General features: G+C 43.8%; 1 protein-coding gene across 1 annotated transcript in view; it reads left to right on the top strand.

Annotated features, from left to right (window-relative positions):
* The first annotated feature begins 3,598 nt into the window (after window positions 1-3,598).
* The window catches only part of CROCC2 (ciliary rootlet coiled-coil, rootletin family member 2), a 123,931-nt gene continuing 105,091 nt past the window's right edge, over window positions 3,599-22,438 (top strand). The window contains exons 1-4 of the mRNA XM_061637717.1: window positions 3,599-3,613; window positions 6,929-7,082; window positions 8,699-8,844; window positions 13,985-14,143. Coding sequence (XP_061493701.1) covers window positions 3,599-3,613; window positions 6,929-7,082; window positions 8,699-8,844; window positions 13,985-14,143 — 474 coding nt within the window. The remainder of the gene's footprint in view (window positions 3,614-6,928; window positions 7,083-8,698; window positions 8,845-13,984; window positions 14,144-22,438) is intronic.

Genomic DNA, 22,438 nt, shown 5'->3' with positions numbered 1-22,438 from the left:
TAACTAACTTAGGTTCATTAATTTCAGTGGGTCTGCTCTGAGTGGGACTTAGTTAAACACAATCCAACATGTCTCGGTCTGGCCCTGGATTAAGGAATTGTTGTTTGCATGTTATGTTGCCTACATGTTATGTTACCCATGCTTTGGTGGCCATTTCCTATCCTATTGCCGTTTCTGACATTTACCATGTGATTCCTCCATATTGTGTGGGGATTCACCTCACCAGCTCCAGATGCCAAGACATCCAGTCCTGGCAAACAAACTATCCAAACAATAGTGTAATAGGATTGGGGGCTGAGCTGGATGAAGACCTTGCCAGACCTGGGGTTCTTGATTAATAAGGGTGAGATGTGCCAAACTGGTCAAACAGTAGATCTGCTGTTCCTTGACAGGTCTGGGGAAGTGGACAAGTGCTCTTACTTTGTAATGGTGATTGGTCTCTATTGCTGGATCATTCTAGAAAGAGAGAGCTTTATGGGAATCAGGGCTTACCTCCCATTCCTCAGCAATGGATATGTTCAATCCAAGATCAGTGTAAAGGAGAAAATGCAAGCAGCTTGTGAATTGTTGGAGGCAGTATGGGAAGGAGAGGGGAAAAACTGAGCTTGAAGCTCTGGAAGCATCTTTAGGATCCTAAGTGCCCCCCCCCCTAGAAATCTGATGGTGTAACAGTATCTGTTAGGGTATTAATGGTGTTAATATCCACCTATGCTCAACCTGTATATTGGTAAATAAATTCAAATACAGAGTAAGAGCCCTGTGAATCAAGCTTAAGACACATCTAATCAAGCATTCAGTCCTCACAGTGGCCAACTAGATGCCTATGGAAAGCCAGAAAGCAGGGCCTGAGGCCTTAGGTTTCCAGTGACCTCATTCAAAATAAAACAAATGCTGGAACCCTTGGAAACTTTCCACTTGGAGAATTGGGAACACAAAATAGGGAACACAAAAAAAAGTTTTGTGGCACCTTGGACAAAGACATTTTATGATGGCAAAAGCAGGCTTCACCAACTTGATGGACTCCAGATGTTTTGGATTACAGCTCTTATCCACTCCAGCTATGTTCTCCTATCTGCCCTACCCAGATAAGAGTTATAGTCCAAAACATCTGGAAGGCACCAGGTTGGCAAAGGCTAGCATAAGATGGACCAGGAGCCACTTTATCAGATTTATTCATCTTTAAGGTGACATTGTTTAAGGTGACTTTGTTGTTTTTGCTGAAACAGACTAACATGGCTGGTCTCTCTAGAAATTATAACAATAGGAAAGAGTCTGGTGCAAATCACTGCTATACCCTATAGCAAAGGTAAGTTGCCATGAAGTAGGAGCCAGGGTGAGAGATGGTTGGCTTAAGGTCGTCATGTGAGGTATGAGAGGCAACTCTCTTATAGAGTAAAGCCCGTAATCCTATTATCTTGTACAAATCATTTCATGACTGTAAACTGGAAGAGTAGAGCCTGCCTTCTTCACATTTACTTCTCTAACATGAAACAGAAGAGCTATAGTACTTGCTCTCTGTTTTTACACATGAGGTTTAAGTCGCTTTTGAGCCTTTCTTACACTGTGTATGTTCATGTCTGTGTAATGCAAATGAGTGTTCTGCCCAGATTTTCCATTAACGTTGCAAACTAGATTGAAGCAAGAGCTTCATGCCCCAAAATGCATGCCCCCATGTTTTCATATAGGAAAACATGGAAGCCTTTGCTACAGCTGGCTTTTCCACATCACTTTTGTTGTTTGTTGGGCAGTGGTTGAAATTGAGTGGTTTTTGCTGAAATGATCTCACTTGTCCTCAGCCCTGCTGCCTGAGAGAAGTGAAATGTCAGCTTGCTACAAGTCTTGTCACCTCCCAGGAGACTATTTTGTACTTATGTTGCAAATTAATGGGTAGTGTTTTCCAACCCTTCATTGTGAATGGGCAATGTCAGTAACATGCAGATACTTCACCAATGGCTGCTCTTTCCACAGCTGCCACAGCTGTGCTGACATCACCAGCTGCAGAGGGAGTAGCTATCTCCATAGGTCCTATTTAGAGTCTCCAGGCTACAGCTGCAACTCATTACCCAGGCAAAGTGTTTTAATCAATGCCTTTGCTGATAGGTGGCCTGAATGTTACAGCTATGCAATTGGAATTTTTACTAGTCTTGCAGTTTTCATACTCACATGTCGCATCTGCTGTTTTAAAAGGCAGAAACACTAAAATTGTTTAGAGGGGAATGGATGAGTTGTTAAAGGGACATTGAAACAAAACTACATTCCTGTAAGGGTTCCCCCCTCCCAAGTATTGGCAGTCCTGGGTGTGACCTGAAATCTGCATAGCACCTTGTAGAGCAGTGGTAGAGAACCTGTGGCTCTCCAGATGTTAACTATAAAAGCTATGTGCAGAAGTACTTTCTTTTATCTGTCATGAATCTTGCAGCTTCACTGGATGTCCATGAGTTCTAGTGTTATGAGAGATGGAGAAAAAACTATTAAGCGATTAGGATCTTTTCACTCAGTCACTCTATATTCTTCAACAGGCAGTATTTTAAATATGCCTGGAAGATCTGGGTGCTATTTTTAGGTTTCTTTGTGTGATTTCTCTTGGCATTTGTTTGACTGATGCCTTGCGCAGTCTGTGCAAATATCTGCCTTTTCATTCAGGGGAATGCAATAAGATTAGGAAAGTAGGAATTTGTGATCATAGAAGAACATTGTTTGTCTTTGAGTTTTAGGGGTAGAATGCTTTCTTTATAGCAGATCTCCAAACATGGTTAGATTTCATATCAGAGCTCTTTTTGTACTTCATTGTGCTTTGGCATGCCCAAGATACTTCTTCACACAGTGCATACTTAAACTATGAAATGTACTCCCACAGGAGGCAGTGACAGCCACCAACTTGGATGGCTTGAAAAGCAGATTAGACAAATACATGGAAGATAATGCTATAAATGGCTACTAGCCATGGTTGCTATGCTCTGCTTCCATGATCAGAGGCAGTATGCTTCTAAATACCAGTTGCTGGAAACTCGGGGGGGGGAAGAGTACTCTTGCACTCAGGTCCTGCTTGTGGGCTTCCCACGGGCATCTGGTTGGCCTTTGCGAGAACAGGATGCTGGGCTATATGGGCCACTGGCAGGGTCTTCTTATGTTCTTAAGATTAAGAGCTTAAGATGTAGGTAAGAGGACTAGTTCTCATCTATTTTCATGGATAGGCATGTTGCTTTAGCTGTGCAGTAACTGGTCCTTCAGATGTTCATGCAAAACACTTGCTGTTGGGTTTCTCTCCCTCTGCATACCAGGCCGCCTACAGTGATCCCACCACAGTGCTTGGATGATTGTAGTGTTGTGCCAAAAATGTGTCCCACATTTTCCGCAACCATTCTCTATCAATTAATGAGAAAAGAAATTACAATTGAAAATTGTAATTGAGAAAAGTGTGGTGAAATTCTCATGGGCGAGGTACAGGTCTTTTTATTGTACTTACTTTACTTTTGAGGTGGCCGATAAGTATTTGTGCGTGACCTTTCACTCATTCTATAAATCATCTCCACCAGTGGTCTGTACAGGGCAGTCTTCCTGAATGCCCAGGGGAAGACAACATGAAATAACTCCTCCCATGAAGCTTTCTCAGGTAAGGAAGTGTGGGCAGCCAGGGAGGCTACAGAGTGCTGGAAAAATATATGCTGGAAAGAAACACAAACACACACACACACCACCCTCAGCCAACTCACAACAACAATAAGGCAAAGCTCCAAACCCCCCACACACCAAAAGTATTAATTGCTGTCAGAATGCAGCAGAAAAACGGAAGCTTCTTTTGCAAAGGAGGAAAATGTTCAAAAAATTGGAGAATAGATTTTGGCACAGTATTAAAACTCAGGATATATCTGGCCTAGCATCTGTTGTTGCATTTCTTTTCACTTCAGTTTATTCCTCAGTGCCTTGGTACTAATGTTCATATGTTTCCCACATGTACACACTTCTTCATTTTGCAGTCTTGGGTGGTTTAGGATAAACATTAAGATGTATGTAATTTGATCCACACACAAATAGTAATTTTCTGCAATAAGAGACAGGAATAACTTTGAGATGTTAACTTTGATGTAGCTGAGATGTAAAAGATCTGATTTTTTCCCCTCCCCTACCTAAGGAGAGAAGCTGAAAAAATGACTGGGGTGTATATGGTGAAAGATTTGTTTGTTTGTTTTTATTAATTAATTATTTAAATGGGGAAAAGGCTCCAACAGTGATGGAGAAGAAATGATAGAAAACATTGTGAAACATTTGACAAAATGTGAGACTTTTGACAGGATGGTATACTATCATTATCGTTGCTATTTTTTTGTGGGAAGATCCTGGAAAATGGAGTACAATCGAAAACAAGATGTGGAATTAAGTGCAGACTGCACCAGCTTCCTGTTTTTTTTCCATTCCAATGAGAGAGTGTTCCAAACTGAGGTGTGCAGACTACAGAGGGCACTGTTGCTGTATTTTCCTTAATACAGTGTTAGTTTTGTCAGCATGGTGACAACTGCTTTTTGGTTATTATTAAATTTAGCATTGCAGGGTAATAGATCTTTCTAGTTCTGTGAGCAGAAGGGAGCCTCAGCACTGAAGGGTCACAGCTCCAACATAAAACATTGAGAAGATAAGGAAGCAAGCAAGTTAGACACCTGTATGTGTTTGGTAGCAGGGCAAGAAGGACATAGAACTAAAGATGTTCTCACCAAACTAGGGATGGGATCCACTTGTTGGTGCCTGTTTGATTGTATTCTGTCCAATTTACAGGCAGTTCTGTTTTGGGATAGTTATTTTTCTGCTATCCTTTGCTTTTACTGTTCCAATTTTTCCTCCACCTGAAAAATGGTGATATTGCTGACAATGTTTTCCTGTGAAAGGAAAGGAAAATGGCTATCTCTCTGCCCAGTGCTCACCCACTCACTCACTCACTCACTCCCCCTTTCTTCCCTCCTTCCTTTTTCTCCCCCCCCCCGGTATAGGATCCTTTCCCCCAGCCCTGGGAGAAAGCAAGAGGTTGCTTTAGTGCAAAGCAGAGACACAGGCTCATCAATTCCACCTTAGCAAAGCAAAGGCACAGTTGTCAGTTTAACTTTAGGAAAACAAAGACACAGGCTGGTCAGTTTCACCACAGCAGAGTAAAGGGATAGGCTTGTCAGTTTAAGGTTAACAAAATAAACACATAAGCTGTTCAACTACAGATTGGCAAAGCAAAGACACAGGCTGAGCAAAGCAAAAACACAGTCTTGGCAGTTTAACCTTTGCAAACCAAGCACACAGGCTCTGCAATTTCAAGATAGTAAAGCAAAGACACAGGTTTGTCACTTTCAAGTTAACAAAGCAAAGAGGCAGGCTAGTCAGTTTCACAATAGTAAAGCAAGGTTCAATGCATTTTCTTTTTAAAAGAAAATCTGGTATCGGGAAAAGCCGGGGAAACTCACAGCATTCAGGACCAGTCTGTAAAGAGAGCAAACCTGCAGACAATCAGGAACTGGTGCCAAATTTGATTTTAGAATAATTCCAGCCCATACCTACACCCAATACAATCCAAAATTACATAAAAATTGAACTTTACAACTTCATATGTATGAGCGCTGGTGGCCCCTGGCACAAATTACCCCCTCGCTCTTGGATCCACCCACAACTTTAAATGCACTGTGCATATATGAATAGTAGCAGCAATAAAAAAAATACCCTCCAGCATTTACTAGATGAAAATAGGGTGTTGGAACACCCTTCTCAGTGGGTCTTATCTTTATTACTAGTATAAAATGGGGCCAGCAGTCCTAGTAACATCAGCAATAAAATATAAGGTCCAGAGTACACTAAGCGTGAGTGGGAAGGGGAAAATAATTGTGTAGGTCTTTGAATGCCTGGATCTTCTCAAATTTAAAAGACTGAGTTCATTGTATTTTTATGTTTAGCTGAAACTAAGCATATAGGTCAGCCTTACAAATATCTTTTCCTTTCTATTTGTGTTGAGTTCGTAACTTGTTGAAGTGTGGTAGATGCCAACAAGCTATAATATGATTGCCTTTTCATTTTGACAGCAGTCTCTTTTCACATTGCTCTTCATAAAACCTTTTAGCTATGTGACAGCTATTCTTAGGCATAAAATTAGCTAAATCCTGACATAAGAAAGTCCTTTTTCCCCCCTAGGTGGTCTTCACTGGAATATTAGAACTGTATGATTTTAAAATGATGGTATTTCAGAACAGTATTCTGGAATTTTCTATGCAAGTGGAATGTATGGGTTGATAGTTCCTGAAACGGCTTTTGAAATGATGTCTTAAATTTCCATAAGTGGGTGGTTTTACCACAGGTAGAGGTTTATCTTCCATTGATCGTGCTCTGATTGTGCATGGTTCTAGCTTCCATGGAAGCCAATGCATGATAAGGGCTCCTGCTGGGAGGAAGGGCGGGATATAAATCAAATAATAAATAAATAAAATAAGCTTCCCTGGGTGTAAGGTTACCCATCCTAGATGTTTGCATGGATGATGTGTGTGTGTGTATATATGTGTGTGTGTATGTAAGATACGGCTATCAGTGGCTACTTGCCATAATGGTTATGCTCCACCTTCACTGTTGGAAGCAGTATGCCTGAATATCAGTTGCTGTTAAACAGAAGTGGGAGAGCTCTTTTGCAAGCTCCTGCTTGTGGGCTTCCCATAGGCATCTGGTTGGCCACTGTGAGAACAGAATGCTGGACTAGATGGCCCTTTGACCTGATCCAGCAGGGTTCTTCTTATGAGCTGAGTGACGTCAAGAGTGGAGTGAGTGGCATGACCCTGTTGCCCGTTAATGAATGAAGGGGACTTATATTTTAAACTATCATGAAGACGTAATTGTTGCCCAGAGTCCAGAAGTGACGCAATAAAACCTTACAAGCTGTCCAGCCAAGGTTTAACTTCTGGCTGTATTTCAGAAACTAGAGGATACAGTGCTGCATCCCAGAGCAAGCAGAGATGACAAAGCATTGACTGTGCGAGGTGAAGGAGAGAGAGCTGCACCCACAACTGTCCCAGCCAGGATCCGGCAGATCATCACACAGAGTTTGTCTGAAACATCGTCATCCCAAGGTACTGTCTTGGGTTTGACAGAGGCATATAGCACATCCCTGGGGACAGGGAAAGTCCACAGGAACAAATGCAGGAAATTGGAGGTGGATGATTTTGAATCCCCTGATATCCCCACATGCCATGTAGGGTTGGTTGGATGATGCCTTTGAAGATGTCCTTCTTGGAAGAATTTGACAATAAACTCAGTCACCGTCCATATGGTAACAGCTTTTTGTTTCCTTCCATGGAAAGCAGTCCATCTGACTTGTTCAGAAGGCCGTGTAAAACCAGCAGCTTCTGTTCATGGCGAATGAATCTGTTGTTCCTCTTCTGTCTGTGAGAGAGTAGTCTTTCCAGATGGAAGGAAAAAAATGATCACCAGAGTATAGTGATACAGCTGCCTGAAGCAGCTGATTTTGGGCATCATAAAAGGACAGCAGATGGTTTGGTATTGGGCACATACACCTTGACTTTGGGGGTGGGGAGTAATTACTGCTCATCTGAGGCAGAAAAATGTCTTTGGCTAGCAACCATAAGGGAGAACATTGGTCCTAAGTTCAAGGGGTACCTTTTCTTTCTCAGCATACCCACCATACATTTAAATACATTTATTTCCCCCAGAGTATCCTGGAACTGTAGTTTGTTAAGGGTACTGGGAACTGTAGCTCTGTGAATGGTAAACTACAGTCCCCAGAATTCTTTGGGGAAGATAACATGCTTTAAATCTATGGTGTGTACGTAGCCTTTTAGACAATTGTCTTTTTCTGCTACATTCTGAAAGGACATTATGGGTTTCTCTTTCATTTCGAGAAAAGCAACTGGGGAGAGTTCCTGAACTTCTGAGATTGTCATTTGTAGCTGCCAAGCAGAGAGTGAGAGAAATCTTTGAGCTCGAGATTCTAGAAGACAAGATAAAGTTATTTGCCCTCATTTTGCACATGAGGATAGGTTCAGCAACCTGCCAAGCAACACTCAACATGTCTGGACCAGAGCTGGAAAATGCGCCCAGGCTTCTCAGTTCCCATATGGAAGATCATAATTCTCCCTGTACTGGTTGGGCAGGGCTATCTTCAAGCCTGGGATTAAGAGGCCATCTCAAGGCTGCTCTCCATACAGCTGTTTAAACCCATGGCCACTGTTTTGGTTGGACATCATTTGAAACAGGAGTCTGTCCCAGATCCTGTTCTTAACACTAGAAAGCAGCCCTGGTACATACATAGTGAGATAATGAACTCAGATGTCTTTTGCTAAAGAATAATCTCCAGTCCCTGTGCTAGAACTCTTTCTAAACACTTCTATTTCCATTTTACAGGATGGTTCAAAGAAGGGGCCCTGTCCCTTAAAAAAAGAAGGATGACTGCTCTGCTTTGCCATATTAAAACATTACATTTTTTATGGAAGATGCTTTAGCAAAAAAAATAAGGCAGGTCTCTTGTGTCAGGTACTTACTTGCAATGAGTTCTGAGTACTAACATATCAATTTTTAATGTTAAGTGCTGGCGATTAAAATGCCAAGATTTTTGTGCTAGGAAGATAATCCATGTACCTTTGTAGGATGAGCATCCTCAATCAGTTCAAAGTCTTTGGTTAAGGTTGCCTCTCCTGCAGCTAACCTATTCCTTTATTGCTTTTTCCAGTTTTGTCAGAAACAGCCTCTCCAGCAAATATGCAAGAAGAAAACCACTTGCTGCAGAAGGAGCTCTCACGCCTTGAGGACCTGTTGGCACACACTCGTGCAGAGAAGGATGAGCTGGCTAGCAAATACCATGCCATTAGTGAGAGGGTAAGATTGGAGTTTGAAGATACCCATCTAAAAAAACTCATTTGTGTATGGAACAATCTTTTTAAAAAACAGGCATTGGAGAGCTCCATGACAAAATGATTATCCATCATTTTCTCTTGCAGCTGGTGTAGGTGGGCAGCTGAGGACATTATGACTGGCAACATACAAGGAATTAGGACTGAGGGATTACTAATGAGTTAAGATGAACCTTACATCTTACATGAGTCTTGATCATGCACTCTTTGTTCCAGGTCCTGAGCAGGCCCTGTGTCTTGAACATGACATGACAATATACATCTTATGGAGATGTGTTCTGTTGTATTTTATTTGGCTGTTTTCCCACAACTGCTTGTATAGTAGGCTAGGGACTGTTTTACTCTGTGGAGTCCTGGCAGCCCTTCAGCATCATAAACATCTTCTAGCAAGAACAGTTTTAAAGGAGTACAGGCATTCACAATCTGTTTTCTAAATCTAAAACAAAAAAACCCACCCCAAGCTCTCTATAGGACTGATGGAGCATCTCATCATATTCTTCAAAACTAGCTCTATTTTGAGGTCACTGAGGCCTGCTTCCAATTTAAATCGAAAAAGTATGAAAATGCACATAGATAGTGATCCATGATTTCCTTTCAGTCCATGATGATCCATGATGTCCTTTCAGAAAGACAAAGGAAGGGGGAAAGGATAAAGAAATTAAAAGTAGGTCTAATGTTGCAGATTGAAGTAAAATGTGAGTCTGAAAAGATTGGAAAAGTCTGTACTGTACAATAGATTATGGCCAGACATCTAGCCTTTTTTTGTGTTTTAGGCTCCTGTAAACTAAAAATCACCCAAGTAGAATGAATATGGTTATTACTTAAGAAAGATATTCAGTCAGGGCAAGATGAGCTTCTAAGCAAAAGGACCACACTTCTTTGCAGTGGTCTTGATCTTGTGATGGCTGAAAGCAACCCTCCATTTTCTAGCATGTTGCATTCCACTTTTGTAGGGTAGAGACTGTTGATAAAGCTGGGTTCCTAAATTCAAGTGAACATAAGTGCCTGCTGGTTCAGGGTCATTCTCCAGCTGAAAGCAGACTACTGTAATAATAGGTTTTGCTACAAGCGATTGAGCACCTATGAAATAAATCAAAATGATGGGGAAGGGAGGCATAATATAAAAACTGAACTGATACTCTTAAGTAGCTTTTAAATGAAGCAGATGTAATACGGCTAGGATGCCCCTGATGTCACAGTCATCTCCCAGGTTATGTGGCAGCTGTGGTGACAAATGCATCTAGCATTTTAGAATGACTTTTTAATGGGATAGCAGAGGACAGGGATGAATTAATTGACCATTTGGCCCTGTCTGGAAAAGGTGTTTTTCCACCACTAGAAAATGGCTAACAGATATGTCCAACTGATATTGGTAAGCATTTCCCCTCTTGGTTTACCATAGAGGTTACAACTAGGGTTGCCAGGTTCTTGGCCTGAGACTCATCCTGTATCTTTAGGAGAAGAGAAAGTCAGCCAAGTGCAGGTGTTCTTGCAACTCTGTAATGGGAAAACACACAAGGTGGGATTCTCCCTTCCCCTTGCACAACTTTTAAAGATACAGAAGACCTCTTGGTTGCCAGGCCCAGTCTCCAAGAGGTCTTCTATATCTTTAAAAGTTGTGGAGCAGGGAGGGAGAATTCCACCTTGTGTTTTTTCCCATTACAGAGTTGCAAGAACACCTGCACTTGGCTGACCTTCTCTTCTCCTAAAGATACAGGATCAGTCTCAGGCCATGGACCTGGCAACCCTAGTTACAACCTAACATGACTGTACATTGGTTCTTAGAGAAATTCAGATATTAATCTACATTTTAAAAAATGCTTTTTTTTCTTACACGTGGGGGCAGGAGGATGTAACAGCATTTGTTTCTGAGGCTGAGTCTCTAGGAAACAAAGAATTATTTATAATAAATATTTATATCCTTCCTTTCCACCAAAGGAGCCTGCGATGGTAAGAACAATAAAAGTACAGGCAACATCACTGTAAAATAAGGTCACTAACCCAGTAGGCACATCTGGAATTTTGAAAAAGTTTCATGGCTGTAGTCATAGCTGCCATGGCTTAACACATAATGGCTCTCACATCTAAAAGAGAAGAAAAAGAGACAGGACCACAAAAAAATACAAGCCTGCCCCTCATGAATGGGAAAAAGGCACCTACATCAGCCACTATTACACTTGCTCTTTACACCTGCCATCTGTTCAGAACAGAAGGGTTGGTGTCTGGTCCTGTAATCCAATGAAAAGTGGGGATTTCTGGAGGTGCATAATCAATGGAAGTCAGGCTGAGTCAGTGCAAACAGGAATTGAGCAGAAAGGGCAAACAGTCCCTTACAGTGTGGATTTTTGAGGTGATGTATACTGAGACTTTTCGTGGGCACCTAGGGAGTTACTGGCGAACACACTGGCACCTGCAGGTGCAACATTGGCAACCCCAGCGGACATCACAATACCTGCTTGCACACTGCAGTCATTGTGGGAATCCTGTCTTCTACTACCTTCAGAGATGCAATTGGTGGGCACATGAGAGTGGACTTTCTCAGTGCAGCACACAGATTGTGGAAGTCCCTCCTGAAAGTGGTTTGGTTGGTCCCCTCTCTCTTTAAAAAGCATATCTAATGTCGGCAGAAGTTGTCCACTTGGCTTGGTGAGGTGGGGAGGGAAACATGTGAGCTTGATCTTTTGTATAAATGTGCCTGTGTATTGTCTATCCGCCATTCCTCAAACAGATTCTGGGAGGCAGCAATTCAGGGTGCTTTCACAAGTGACAGTACAAAAATGTTTCTGTCTTTGAGATTTTTAAAATTTTATTTACATTCATTAATATAATGAGTGCAGCATATAATCTTAATAGCCATTTTTAATTTGTATAATTAACCCTCAGTATGTAGCCATTTCACTTGAATAATCTGCTGGACATGTCTCTTCCCTGTTCCTGTGAATAAATGTGGTCTTATGCGATGCACATTAGCAGCTGCCATTCATCATTTTTGCCTTTGGAGACTGCATATGGGTACTTCTGCTGGGGTATGTTTCCCACACTACAATAGGGTAATCACATTATATCTAAGAGCTAAATATGTTAACATTTAAATAAACATCATGTGGGTCAGTATGACTTCATTGCACAGATGAGAATAATATTTATTTTTTATTTTTTATTTTGTGTGAAAGTAAGCTCAGAAATAGAATGGCAGAGCAGCTGCTTTTAAACCCAACCAGCCATATAGCATTCTGCTGCAGCAATGACCCTTTGCAGGGAAACTGCCAGGAATCACATTCTGGTGTGCAAATGTTGGGAGATTATGGTGTGCAAACATAACCCATTGATATCTCCTCAGGCATGCTATAGTGGACAGAATGTTGGCCCTGTTTTCACACACTGCTACTTTCTGGACTATGCAGTTGCAGCTGGTCATGGTGCTTAACTGTGTGACCCCTTCCCCAGGAGAAACCGGTGCTTGGTTTGCTGCCTGGAGAATATAGGGCACATTCTTGGCTTGACAATGGTTCCCATCCAGAGGAGCATAAATAATTATAAGTCCAAACAATCCCTCCCTCCAGTCCTCATGACAGGCATGAAGATCCAGGCCTGACTCAGCATCAAGCCTTCCCAAAAGCTATTCGAACAAACTGGGACTGTTGCCCTGTACCCAGCTGCTTATTTTTGATGAATGGCAGTAATGGAATGAATGGTATTTGGAAGGCTGAAGCAGACAGAATGAATGGGTGAGGGCTTGATTCATGTAGGATGGGTAGAAAACCTTTTTCAGACCAAGGGCCACATTTCCTTCTTGGGACCACATGCCACTGGTGGGTGGGGCACCCAGAAGCAAAATTGGGTGGAGCAATACATGTAAATGTTACCTTTGTTCAATAGGCTAGTTTCATACATGCTCACACACTCCTCTCTGTCCTCCATCTAGGCAAAGAAGACACACTATCAGAGTTAAAGGACCCATTCTAGCCATGGAAAAACACTCAAGCGGGGTGCAAAGCAGAGCCAGTGAGGAATGTTCCACAGAGAGAGGGGGGTGACTTAGAAGGGGGTGTGGCCTGGGGATAGTCCTGAGGGCCAGACAGAGAGTCCTGGAGGGCTACATTTGACCCCGGGCCTGAAATTCCCCACCTCTGCTGTAGTCACTGAAGTAATTTACTAGGCAGGAAAAGAGCCCCATTAAGTAGCTTTTGCCCCCTATGCTTGGAGGTTCTGGTTACTAAATCATGAGCAATATTTAGGCTGGTGTATTTCTTTATGCATTACAATTTGCAGGACTCTGCGTGACACCTAGTATCTGGGACACTATTTGACAATAAACCTATCCATGTTTTTAAATTAGTCCCAATGTGTCCAATGGGGATTACTGTCCTGTAAGTATGCTTAGTATTGCCGTTTAAGGCTGCAGTCCTGTATACACTTACCTGGGTATAAATCCCACGGGACTCAATGGAACTTATTTTTCAGTAAGCATACATCGGATTGTGCTGTAAAAGTCTCAGGTTTCACATTTTTCAAACCTGATTTTGTCACGTTTGTAGCTGTCAATGAGTGTCTGTAGAAGGATACAGTACTGTATTTCCATTCCTCAAGGCTTTTAGTAAGTATTTTGACCTTTTCACTTGTCCATAACTCTCCTTCTCCTGTTCAACCTCCTGCAGCCAAAAATCTAAATTTTGAAACAAACATTAACTCTGTTCTGAAACTCTGCAGGATTTCAGGGGCATTACACTTTGAAAGGAGGAGAGAAACAAAAGCATGCAAATAGAATTTATGCAAAATGATGTATATTTGTATGAATTCTATTAAATTTACAAAATTTAGTAGACATGTGGATTTTGAGCTTTTGAGAAGCTGACCACACATTTTTTTAAAAAAGGAAGGTTCTCTCGTCCAGAAGTCTGGGAGTAACTGGAAGCCCTACTTGCAAACTTCATTGCTCAGCAGAGCTGGAGCTCCTTTTTAAAAGCAGTTATTTTCAGTCATATGGTTGAGCCTGGCCGCATTGTATTTGTATGACATTTCAGGAGCCAGGTCTTAATTTCTTGCTGTTCTGCTCCTGACCCTTGCTTTGCCATTTGGATCAGGGAGGGTGTTTGCTTTTATAGCTGGAGCAAGCACTCCGAGGAGAGGAGGAAGGAAGCACAATGTTCCTGCAGATGAGACAACAGTTCAAAGAGGACGAGAAGGCATACAAGCACAAGCTGCAAGCCTACCAGGATGGGCAGCAGCGCCAGGCTCAGCTAGTGCAGAAGATGCAGAACAAGGTGGGTGGCATTGCCTTGGTCAAGTTTCATGAATGGGAAAATGGTAGGATCTCTTGGATGGGTTCCATAATGACTAAACAATGGACCTTTGTGGAGAAGTACTCTGTTAGCTCTATTAGTAGATTCTTGTAGAGTCAGAAAACATACACTTTGTATGTGCCCAACATTTTTCTGTTTCACTGTTAAGTGTACAGGCCAGCACACATGACCATGTGTGGCCTGTTATTATTTTCTTCCCCACTCAGATTACTCCTAGTATGTAGGTTACACAGGTTATCCAAATTATTCATCATAATTACAATCTACAATTTTGCAGGCCATCACCCACCTTAATGTGGAAGTTCTGAAGTGGGGTCTGATTCTAGGAGTGAAGTAAACACGAGGTAAAGTAGTGGGAATGAACAGGCTAGCTCCACTCCACCACCCCCATCAGTGTTCCAATCACTCTCCAACTTGTAAAGGGACAACAATCTGTACTTGTGAAGGCCCCACACATATTTTAGAATTGGTTTTCAAATGAGTGAGAAGCTTGATAAGGCCTTCTCTTTTGCCACCAGACTTAGGCTCTGGAATGCCTTGTCCCGGGAGATCCATTTGGCCTCTTCCCTGATGACATTCTAGCCAAAGTGAATACTTTTTTGTTCACTTGTTCTGGAAGGTTTTTGATTTGCTCCATGCTTAGTGCTGTTTGCTGGTTTTTTTTGCCTAAACCCTTATGGCTATTTTGTTTATATCAGCTTCTGCTAACCTGGTGCATGATGGGAGTTGTAGTGCAAGCATTTGGAGGGCACCAGTTTGGTGAAGTCTGGTTGATATTACTTGTTTTGTTTTGTTTTATTAGTTTGTATTTTTTTGCTTGTCTATATTTTTTGGTTATAAGTTGAGTGTGTCATTCTGAGGCAGAAAGAAGGGATATACATGTTTTTAATAGAATAAATAAAATAATGGGAGAAGAGGTATGGTGTTTAAAATTAGTTCTGCTCATGATGAACTATTTCATGATGAACTGGGAGAGAGGGCTTTGCTCCAACCGGGGGGACTTTCGGGGGGCCCAATCAACGTAGTGATGGGTAATGGGAGGTACGGTGTTGTGAGAAGAACATGCCAGATAAGGGGAACTCATCCCAGACAAGTTGTGTCTGTACCTTGTTCCGGTCCTTCTCACATCCGCAGGACTGTTGGTTGTCCTATCAGCCAGCTCTCGGATCTCCAAGTGCTGCTCCTAAACGCCAGGTCGGTACATAACAAGATCTCCCTCGTCCACGACTTAATTGTCGATGAGGGTGCCGACCTGGCATGCATAACCGAGACCTGGGTGGGTGATCAGGGAGGAGTTACTCTTTCCCAGCTTTGCCCACCTGGGTATACGGTTCAGCACTGTGGTAGATCCGAGGGTCGGGGAGGTGGGGTAGCTGTGGCCTATAGGAGTTCTCTCTCACTCATCAAGCACCCTGTCCAGGTGACGACTGGCTTGGAATGCCTCCACCTTGTGCTGGGTCAAAGAGACAGACTGGGAATTTTGTTGGTGTACCGTCCACCCTGCTGCCCAACAGCTTCCCTAACTGAGCTGTCAGAGGTAGTCTCGGAGGTACTGTTGAAGTCCCCCAGACTATTAGTACTGGGAGACTTCAACATCCATGCCGAGGCTGCTTTATCTGGGGCGGCTCCAGACTTCATGGCCTCCATGGCAACCATGGGGCTGTCTCAATTTGCTACTGGCCCAACGCATGTGTCGGGGCACACTCTTGATTTGATCTTTGCCACTGGACATGGAGATGGTGATCTGGAGGTGGGGAGTTTTTTATCGACCCCGTTGTCATGGACAGATCACCGCTTGCTGAAGTTTAGGCTTACAGCCACCCTTTCCCTCTGCAAGGGTGGAGGACCTATTAAGCTGGTCCGACCTCGGAGACTAATGGATCCTTTGGGTTTCCAAAGGGCTCTGGGGGATTTTCCGGCTGATAAGACAGGCGCTCCTGTTGAAGCCCTGGTCAAACTGTGGAATACGGAAATGACCCGGGCTGTGGACACGATCGCTCCTGCGCGCCCTATCCCATGCAGAGCTCATGCAGCCCCGTGGTATACCCCGGAGCTGAGAGCGATGAAGCAAGAGAGGAGAAGGCTTGAGTGCAGATGGAGGCGTACTCCTGACGGATGCAATTATGCCTTGGTAAGTGCCTCCACTAAGTTTTATACAGAAGCGGTGAGGGCAGCGAAAAAGCGATACTTCACTGCCACTATTAAATCATCTCTCAACCGCCCAGCGGAGCTCTTTAAAATTGTCCGAGGGCTTTTACATTCTAGCCCTCAGGACATTACAGAACCTTCAGAAACCCGCTGTAATGAGTTCGCTGGGCACTTCCAAGATAAAATCTTACGCATCCGCCGGGACTTAGACTCCAGTATTATGGCAGTTGAACCTAATGAGGTATCCGGAGCACGGTCTTGTCCTCATTTATTGGATGAGTTTCAGTTGGTACAGCTTGAGGACGTTGACAAGGTGCTTGGACTGGTGCGTGCAACCACCTCTGTACTGGATCCTTGCCCCTCTTGGCTAGTGAAAGCTGGCAGGGTTGGAACAGCCGGCTGGGCCAGGGAAGTGATAAATGCCTCCTTGAGGGATGGAGTGGTCCCTAGTTGCTTAAAAGAGGCAGTAGTGAGACCACTCCTGAAGAAACCTTCCCTGGACCCAGATAATTTGAACAACTATAGACCGGTAGCGAATGTTCCATTCCTGGGCAAGGTCTTAGAACGGGTGGTCACCAGCCAGCTCCAGGTGCTCTTGGATGAAACTGATTATCTAGATCCATTTCAATCTGGTTTTAGGCCTGGTTTTGGCACTGAAACAGCCTTGGTCGCCCTGTACGATGACCTATGTCGGGAGAGGGACAGAGGGAGTGTTACTCTGTTGATTCTCCTTGATCTCTCAGCTGCTTTTGATACCATCGACCATGGTATCCTTCTGGGGAGACTCACGGAGTTCGGAGTTGGAGGTACTGCTTGGCAGTGGCTCCGGTCCTACTTGGTGGATCGTCTCCAGAGGGTAGGGCTTGGGGAGCATTGTTCGACACCCTGGACTCTCCATTGTGGAGTCCCGCAGGGATCGGTTCTGTCCCCTATGCTTTTTAACATCTACATGAAGCGGCTGGGTGCGGTCATCAGGAGCTTTGGAGTACGTTGTCACCAGTATGCTGATGACACACAACTCTATTTCTCCTTTTCATCTTCTTCAGGTGAGGCTGTTAATGTGCTGAACCATTGCCTGGCCGCGATAATGGACTGGATGAGAGCTAATAAACTGAGGCTCAATCCTGACAAGACCGAGACGCTGTTGGTGAGTGCCTTCTCTGACCAGATGGTGGATGTTCAACCTGTTCTAGATGGGGTTACACTCCCCCTGAAGGAACAGGTTCGTAGCTTGGGGGTTCTTTTCGATCCATTCCTGTCTCTCGAGGCGCAGGTGGCCTCGGTGGCACGGAATGCGTTCCACCACCTTTGATTGGTAGCCCAGCTACGTCCCTATCTGGAAAGCGACGACCTCGCTTCAGTTGTGCATGCTCTGGTAACCTCTAGATTGGATTACTGCAATGCGCTCTACGTGGGGCTGCCTTTGAAGACAGTTCGGAAACTTCAGCTAGTGCAAAACGCAGCTGCTAGACTGTTGACGAGGACTAGGCGGTCCGCACATATAACACCTGTTCTGGCTCATTTGCACTGGCTACCGATTTGTTTCCGGGCCAAATTCAAAGTGCTAGTTTTGACTTATAAAGCCTTACACGGCTCGGGACCACAATACCTAGTGGAACGCCTCTCCCGATATGAACCTACCCGTTCACTACGTTCAACATCTAAGGCCCTCCTCCGAGTTCCGACTCACAGAGAACCTCGGAGGGTCGTAACAAGATCTAGGGCCTTTTCAGTGGTTGCCCCCGAATTATGGAACAGTCTCCCCGATGAGGTGTGCCTGGCGCCTACACTTTTATCTTTTCGGCGCCAGGTTAAAACCTTTTTATTCTCCCAGGCATTTTAATCTATCTTTTTAGCTTTTAATGTATATTAGGTTGTTTAATTGTTTAATATGTATGCTTTACTGTTTTTGTGATTCTTTTGTATTTTATCCTATGTTGTGCACCGCCCTGAGAGCCTTCGGGCTGTGGGCAGTATATAAATCGAATAAAATAAATAAATAAATAAAATAAATGAATAATTTACCATGTGAGCAATACAATCCAAGCAGGGGGAAGAGCCTATAGACAGTTTCTAAGGATGCTTCTAGACTGTCACTATTGGGATTCAGTTGCTTAGGGCAAGTGCAGATTGTACATTTAAAGCAGATTTGGTGCTGTTGTGCAACAAACCTGCTTCCTCCCCAAATCAGACTTTTTGCAGTAAGGAAAGTGATGGAAAAATGCACTGTGAGATAAAATTGCTTGATGCAGTGTTGCATAATCTCCCTGCAAACAAATCAGGATGAATGCTCAATAAAAAGTTAATCTGGAAGCAAGCTAAGTAGACAGCTGTTATGACAGGATGACATGCCATGCTTTTGATTAAACTGCAAGTTAAAATGTGCAAAACAATAATAATAATCAGTCGATGTGTTTTGATGGGAGAGTTGGTACACCAATCAGCAGTTTCAGTTGTGTTTGGGATAGGGATGGAAAGATCTGTCAGTTTTGTTTCTCTCAGTTGCTTGTTTTTTCCAATATTATAATAATAATAATAAATTTTATTTCTAGGCCGCCTATCTGGCCGCACAAGCGGCCACTCTAGGCGGCGTACGAGATAAAGTAAAATACAACATACAAACAACATAAAAACCCAAGAACTACAATATAAAACAAAACCGAACCCACCCATAGCTAAAACCAATGGCACCCAAAAGAAAAAGAAAAAAAGCAGCAAAACAAAAACAAAACAAAAGACAAAACCCCAGGCCACCTCAGCCAGCCAGCTTATGTATCCCTCCAAAGAGGGAGAGGTGATGGAAATTAGTCACAGCTGGCTGGGTACCTAGGACCTGGTCCTGCAGGAGGCACGTCTGCCAGGCAGCAGTCCCACTGGGAAGGGTGGTGGAGGTGGTGTTCCAACAGCAGCAGCAACAGCAGGCTCTCCTTCCCTGGGTGGCGATGTTCTCCTTCTTCCTGCAGGCACTGGGTCTCCCAGGCCACCTCAGCCAGCCGGCTTATGTATCCCTCCAAAGAGGGAGAGGTGATGGAAATTAGTCACAGCTGGCTGGGTACCTGGGACCTGGTCCTGCAGGAGGCACGTCTGCCAGGCAGCAGTCCCACTGGGAAGGGTGGTGGAGGTGGTGTTCCAACAGCAGCAGCAACAGCAGGCTCTCCTTCCCTGGGTGGCGATGTTCTCCTTCTTCCTGCAGGCACTGGGTCTCTCCCCATTTCTCCAGCAATTTGTGATTTTTTTCTTTTAAGAAAATCCTCATGAAAATTCTCCAGCATTTTAGTGCAAATTTCTCCTAAGAAACACCTTGTTGTAGGCAGTTTTGACTAATGTATACATTTTTTCAAACCATTTCTTGTCATATAATGCATTATTGCATGTTATTTTCACTCATATATTCATTTTTATGCACACCTTCCCCTAACATATGCATTTTTGTAAACATTGGTTGGTGAACTACATTGCAAAATTGGAAGTGCGAATTTTGAAGATTAGCTGTGTTTTGGTTCTCATGTTACATCGACCATGGTATCCTTCTGGGGAGACTCGCGGAGTTGGGAGTTGGAGGCACTGCTTGGCAGTGGTTCCGCTCCTACTTGGCGGATCGTCGCCAGAAGGTAGTACTTGGGGAACATTGCTCGACACCTTGGACTCTCCATTGTGGAGTCCCTCAGGGGTCGGTTTTGTCCCCCATGCTTTTTAACATCTACATGCAGCCTCTGGGTGCTGTCATCAGGAGTTTTGGAGTGCGTTGCCACCAGTACGCTGATGACACGCAGCTCTATTTCTCCTTTTCATCCTCTACAGGTGAGTCTGTGGATGTGCTGAACCATTGCCTGACCGCGATAATGGACTGGATGAGAGCTAATAAACTGAGACTCAATCCAGACAAGACTGAGACACTGTTGGTGAGTGCCTTCCCTGTACAGATGGTGGATGTTTACCCTGTTCTAGATGGGGTTACACTCCCCTTGAAGGAACAGGTTCGTAGTCTGGGGGTGCTTCTCGATCCTTCCCTGTCTCTTGAGGCGCAAGTGGCCTCGGTGGCAAGGAATGCGTTCTACCATCTTCGGTTGGTAGCCCAGCTACGCCCCTATCTGGACAGGGATGACCTCGCCTCAGTTGTTCATGCTCTGTTCATGTTCTAGGCTGGATTACTGTAATGCGCTCTACGTAGGGCTGCCCTTGAAGACAGTTCGGAAACTTCAGCTAGTGCAAAATGCAGCAGCCAGACTGCTGACGAGGACCAGCCGGTCAGCACATATAACACCTGTTCTGGCCCATTTGCACTGGCTACCTATCTGTTTCCGAGCCAGATTCAAGGTGCTGGTTATGACCTATAAAGCCTTACATGGCGTGGGACCGCAATATCTTGTGGAACGCCTCTCCCACTATGAACCTACCCGGTCACTTCGCTCAGCAACTAAGGCCCTCCTCCGGGTACCAACTCATCAGGAAGCCCGGAGGACAGTTATTCGATCTAGGGCCTTTTCTGTAGTGGCCCCCGAATTGTGGAATAGCCTCCCCGAAGAAATACGCCTGGCGCCTACGCTTCTATCTTTTCGGCGCCAGGTTAAGACCTGGCTATGCTCCCAGGCATTTTAATGTGTTTAACTTTTATATTTTTGTTGTTCCTTGTTTGTGTTTATTATGTTTGGTTGATTTTATTATGATATTTTGTATTTTAATCTTTTTGTACACCGCCCAGAGAGCTATTCGCTATGGGCGGTTTAAAAATGAAACAAATAAATAAATAAATAAATGTTGTTTTGGAAAGTGTGCATTTGATAAATTCGGTTTGAAATGCAAACTGAATCGAAATTCTCACCCATTCCTAGTTTGAAGAAATTTTCTATAGGGATCCACTGGGAAACGTAATGTCAGACAGCTTCTTAGATTCCTAAGAAATCTTTCCTTTGATCTCTCCAAAGTTCTCTGGAGGAGAAGGGAGCCTTTAGGTAGATTAAAGCAGGTATGCAGGCAGCTGTCCAGGCCTTTTTATCCAGCAATCAGGACTCTCCTTGCTAAGCCATCCCCTCTCCTCTCCACACCCTCTTTGAGTGCTTTTTGCCTGCCTGGAATGTGTCCTTCGATAATACCTCTAGCTTGCCTGGATTGAGGTTAGATGTGCATGTGTGGGAACCTCTGGCTTTACATGGCAAATATTTAGCCCACTGTTCAATAGTAAGAGTCACAAACGTTGTTGCACCCATTTTTGCCTCTGGTTGTGCTCACCACTGGTTTGCTCTCAAGGTGATGCATCCCTTGTACTGAAAAAGGTCCCCTGTCCTGGTTTAAAGGGACTGTTTGGGCCTGATCATCAGAGGGGCATACTGCATCTCTTTTTTTTTTACATCTCTTTTTTTTAACATGGTGGAGCTGGAATAACATTCTTTCTTCAGGGCCCTCTCTCCTCATCATGCCCAGGCACTCTGGCAACCACAGTTGTTCCTTGCTTCTGCTTATCGGCCATGCTTGTAGCTCTATTCAGGTGTTCACCCATGCAGTCATAGAATTCATTGAGTGAGGAGTGGGGCCGCACATGCTAGCCCCTCCCCAATATTCCTACCAGCTCTGTCCCAACCTTCATGTGTTGAATGGGAAGGTCTGAAGGGGGAAGCTTCATGTATTCAGCTGAACACACTTAAAATCGTTTGCACTAATGACAGCCCCTGTTCTCGTGGAAGTTTCTAAGCACATTCACCCCAAAATGCAAAAATCTTATAACTGTGCATTTGGTTTCTTTTTCCTAGGTGTAGAACTTTTCACTAACCCCTGTTAAATTTCATTCTGTTGTTTTCAGCCCAATGCTCCCTTCTGTCAAGATCACTTTGAATTTTGTTTCTGTCCTCCAGGGTATTAGCTATCCTTCCCAATCATGTATCATCTGCAAATTTGATAAGAATTCCTTGCACCTCCTCATCCAAGTCATTAATAAAAATGTTGAAGAGCCCTGGGCCTAAGATCAAGCCCTGCAGTACCCTGCTTGTACTTTCCCCCAGTTTCAGAAGGAACCATTGATAAGCACTCTTTGAGTACGATTCTGTAGCCATCTGTGGATCCACCTGATGGTTGTTCCATCCAGCCCACATTTAGCTAGCTTGCTAATCAGAA

This window comes from Rhineura floridana, chromosome 7 (genome assembly GCF_030035675.1).
Source record: "Rhineura floridana isolate rRhiFlo1 chromosome 7, rRhiFlo1.hap2, whole genome shotgun sequence".
Taxonomy (NCBI): Eukaryota; Metazoa; Chordata; class Lepidosauria; order Squamata; family Rhineuridae; genus Rhineura; species Rhineura floridana.
Note: the sequence above shows the minus strand (reverse complement) of the source record. Positions and strands in the feature narration are given on the sequence as shown.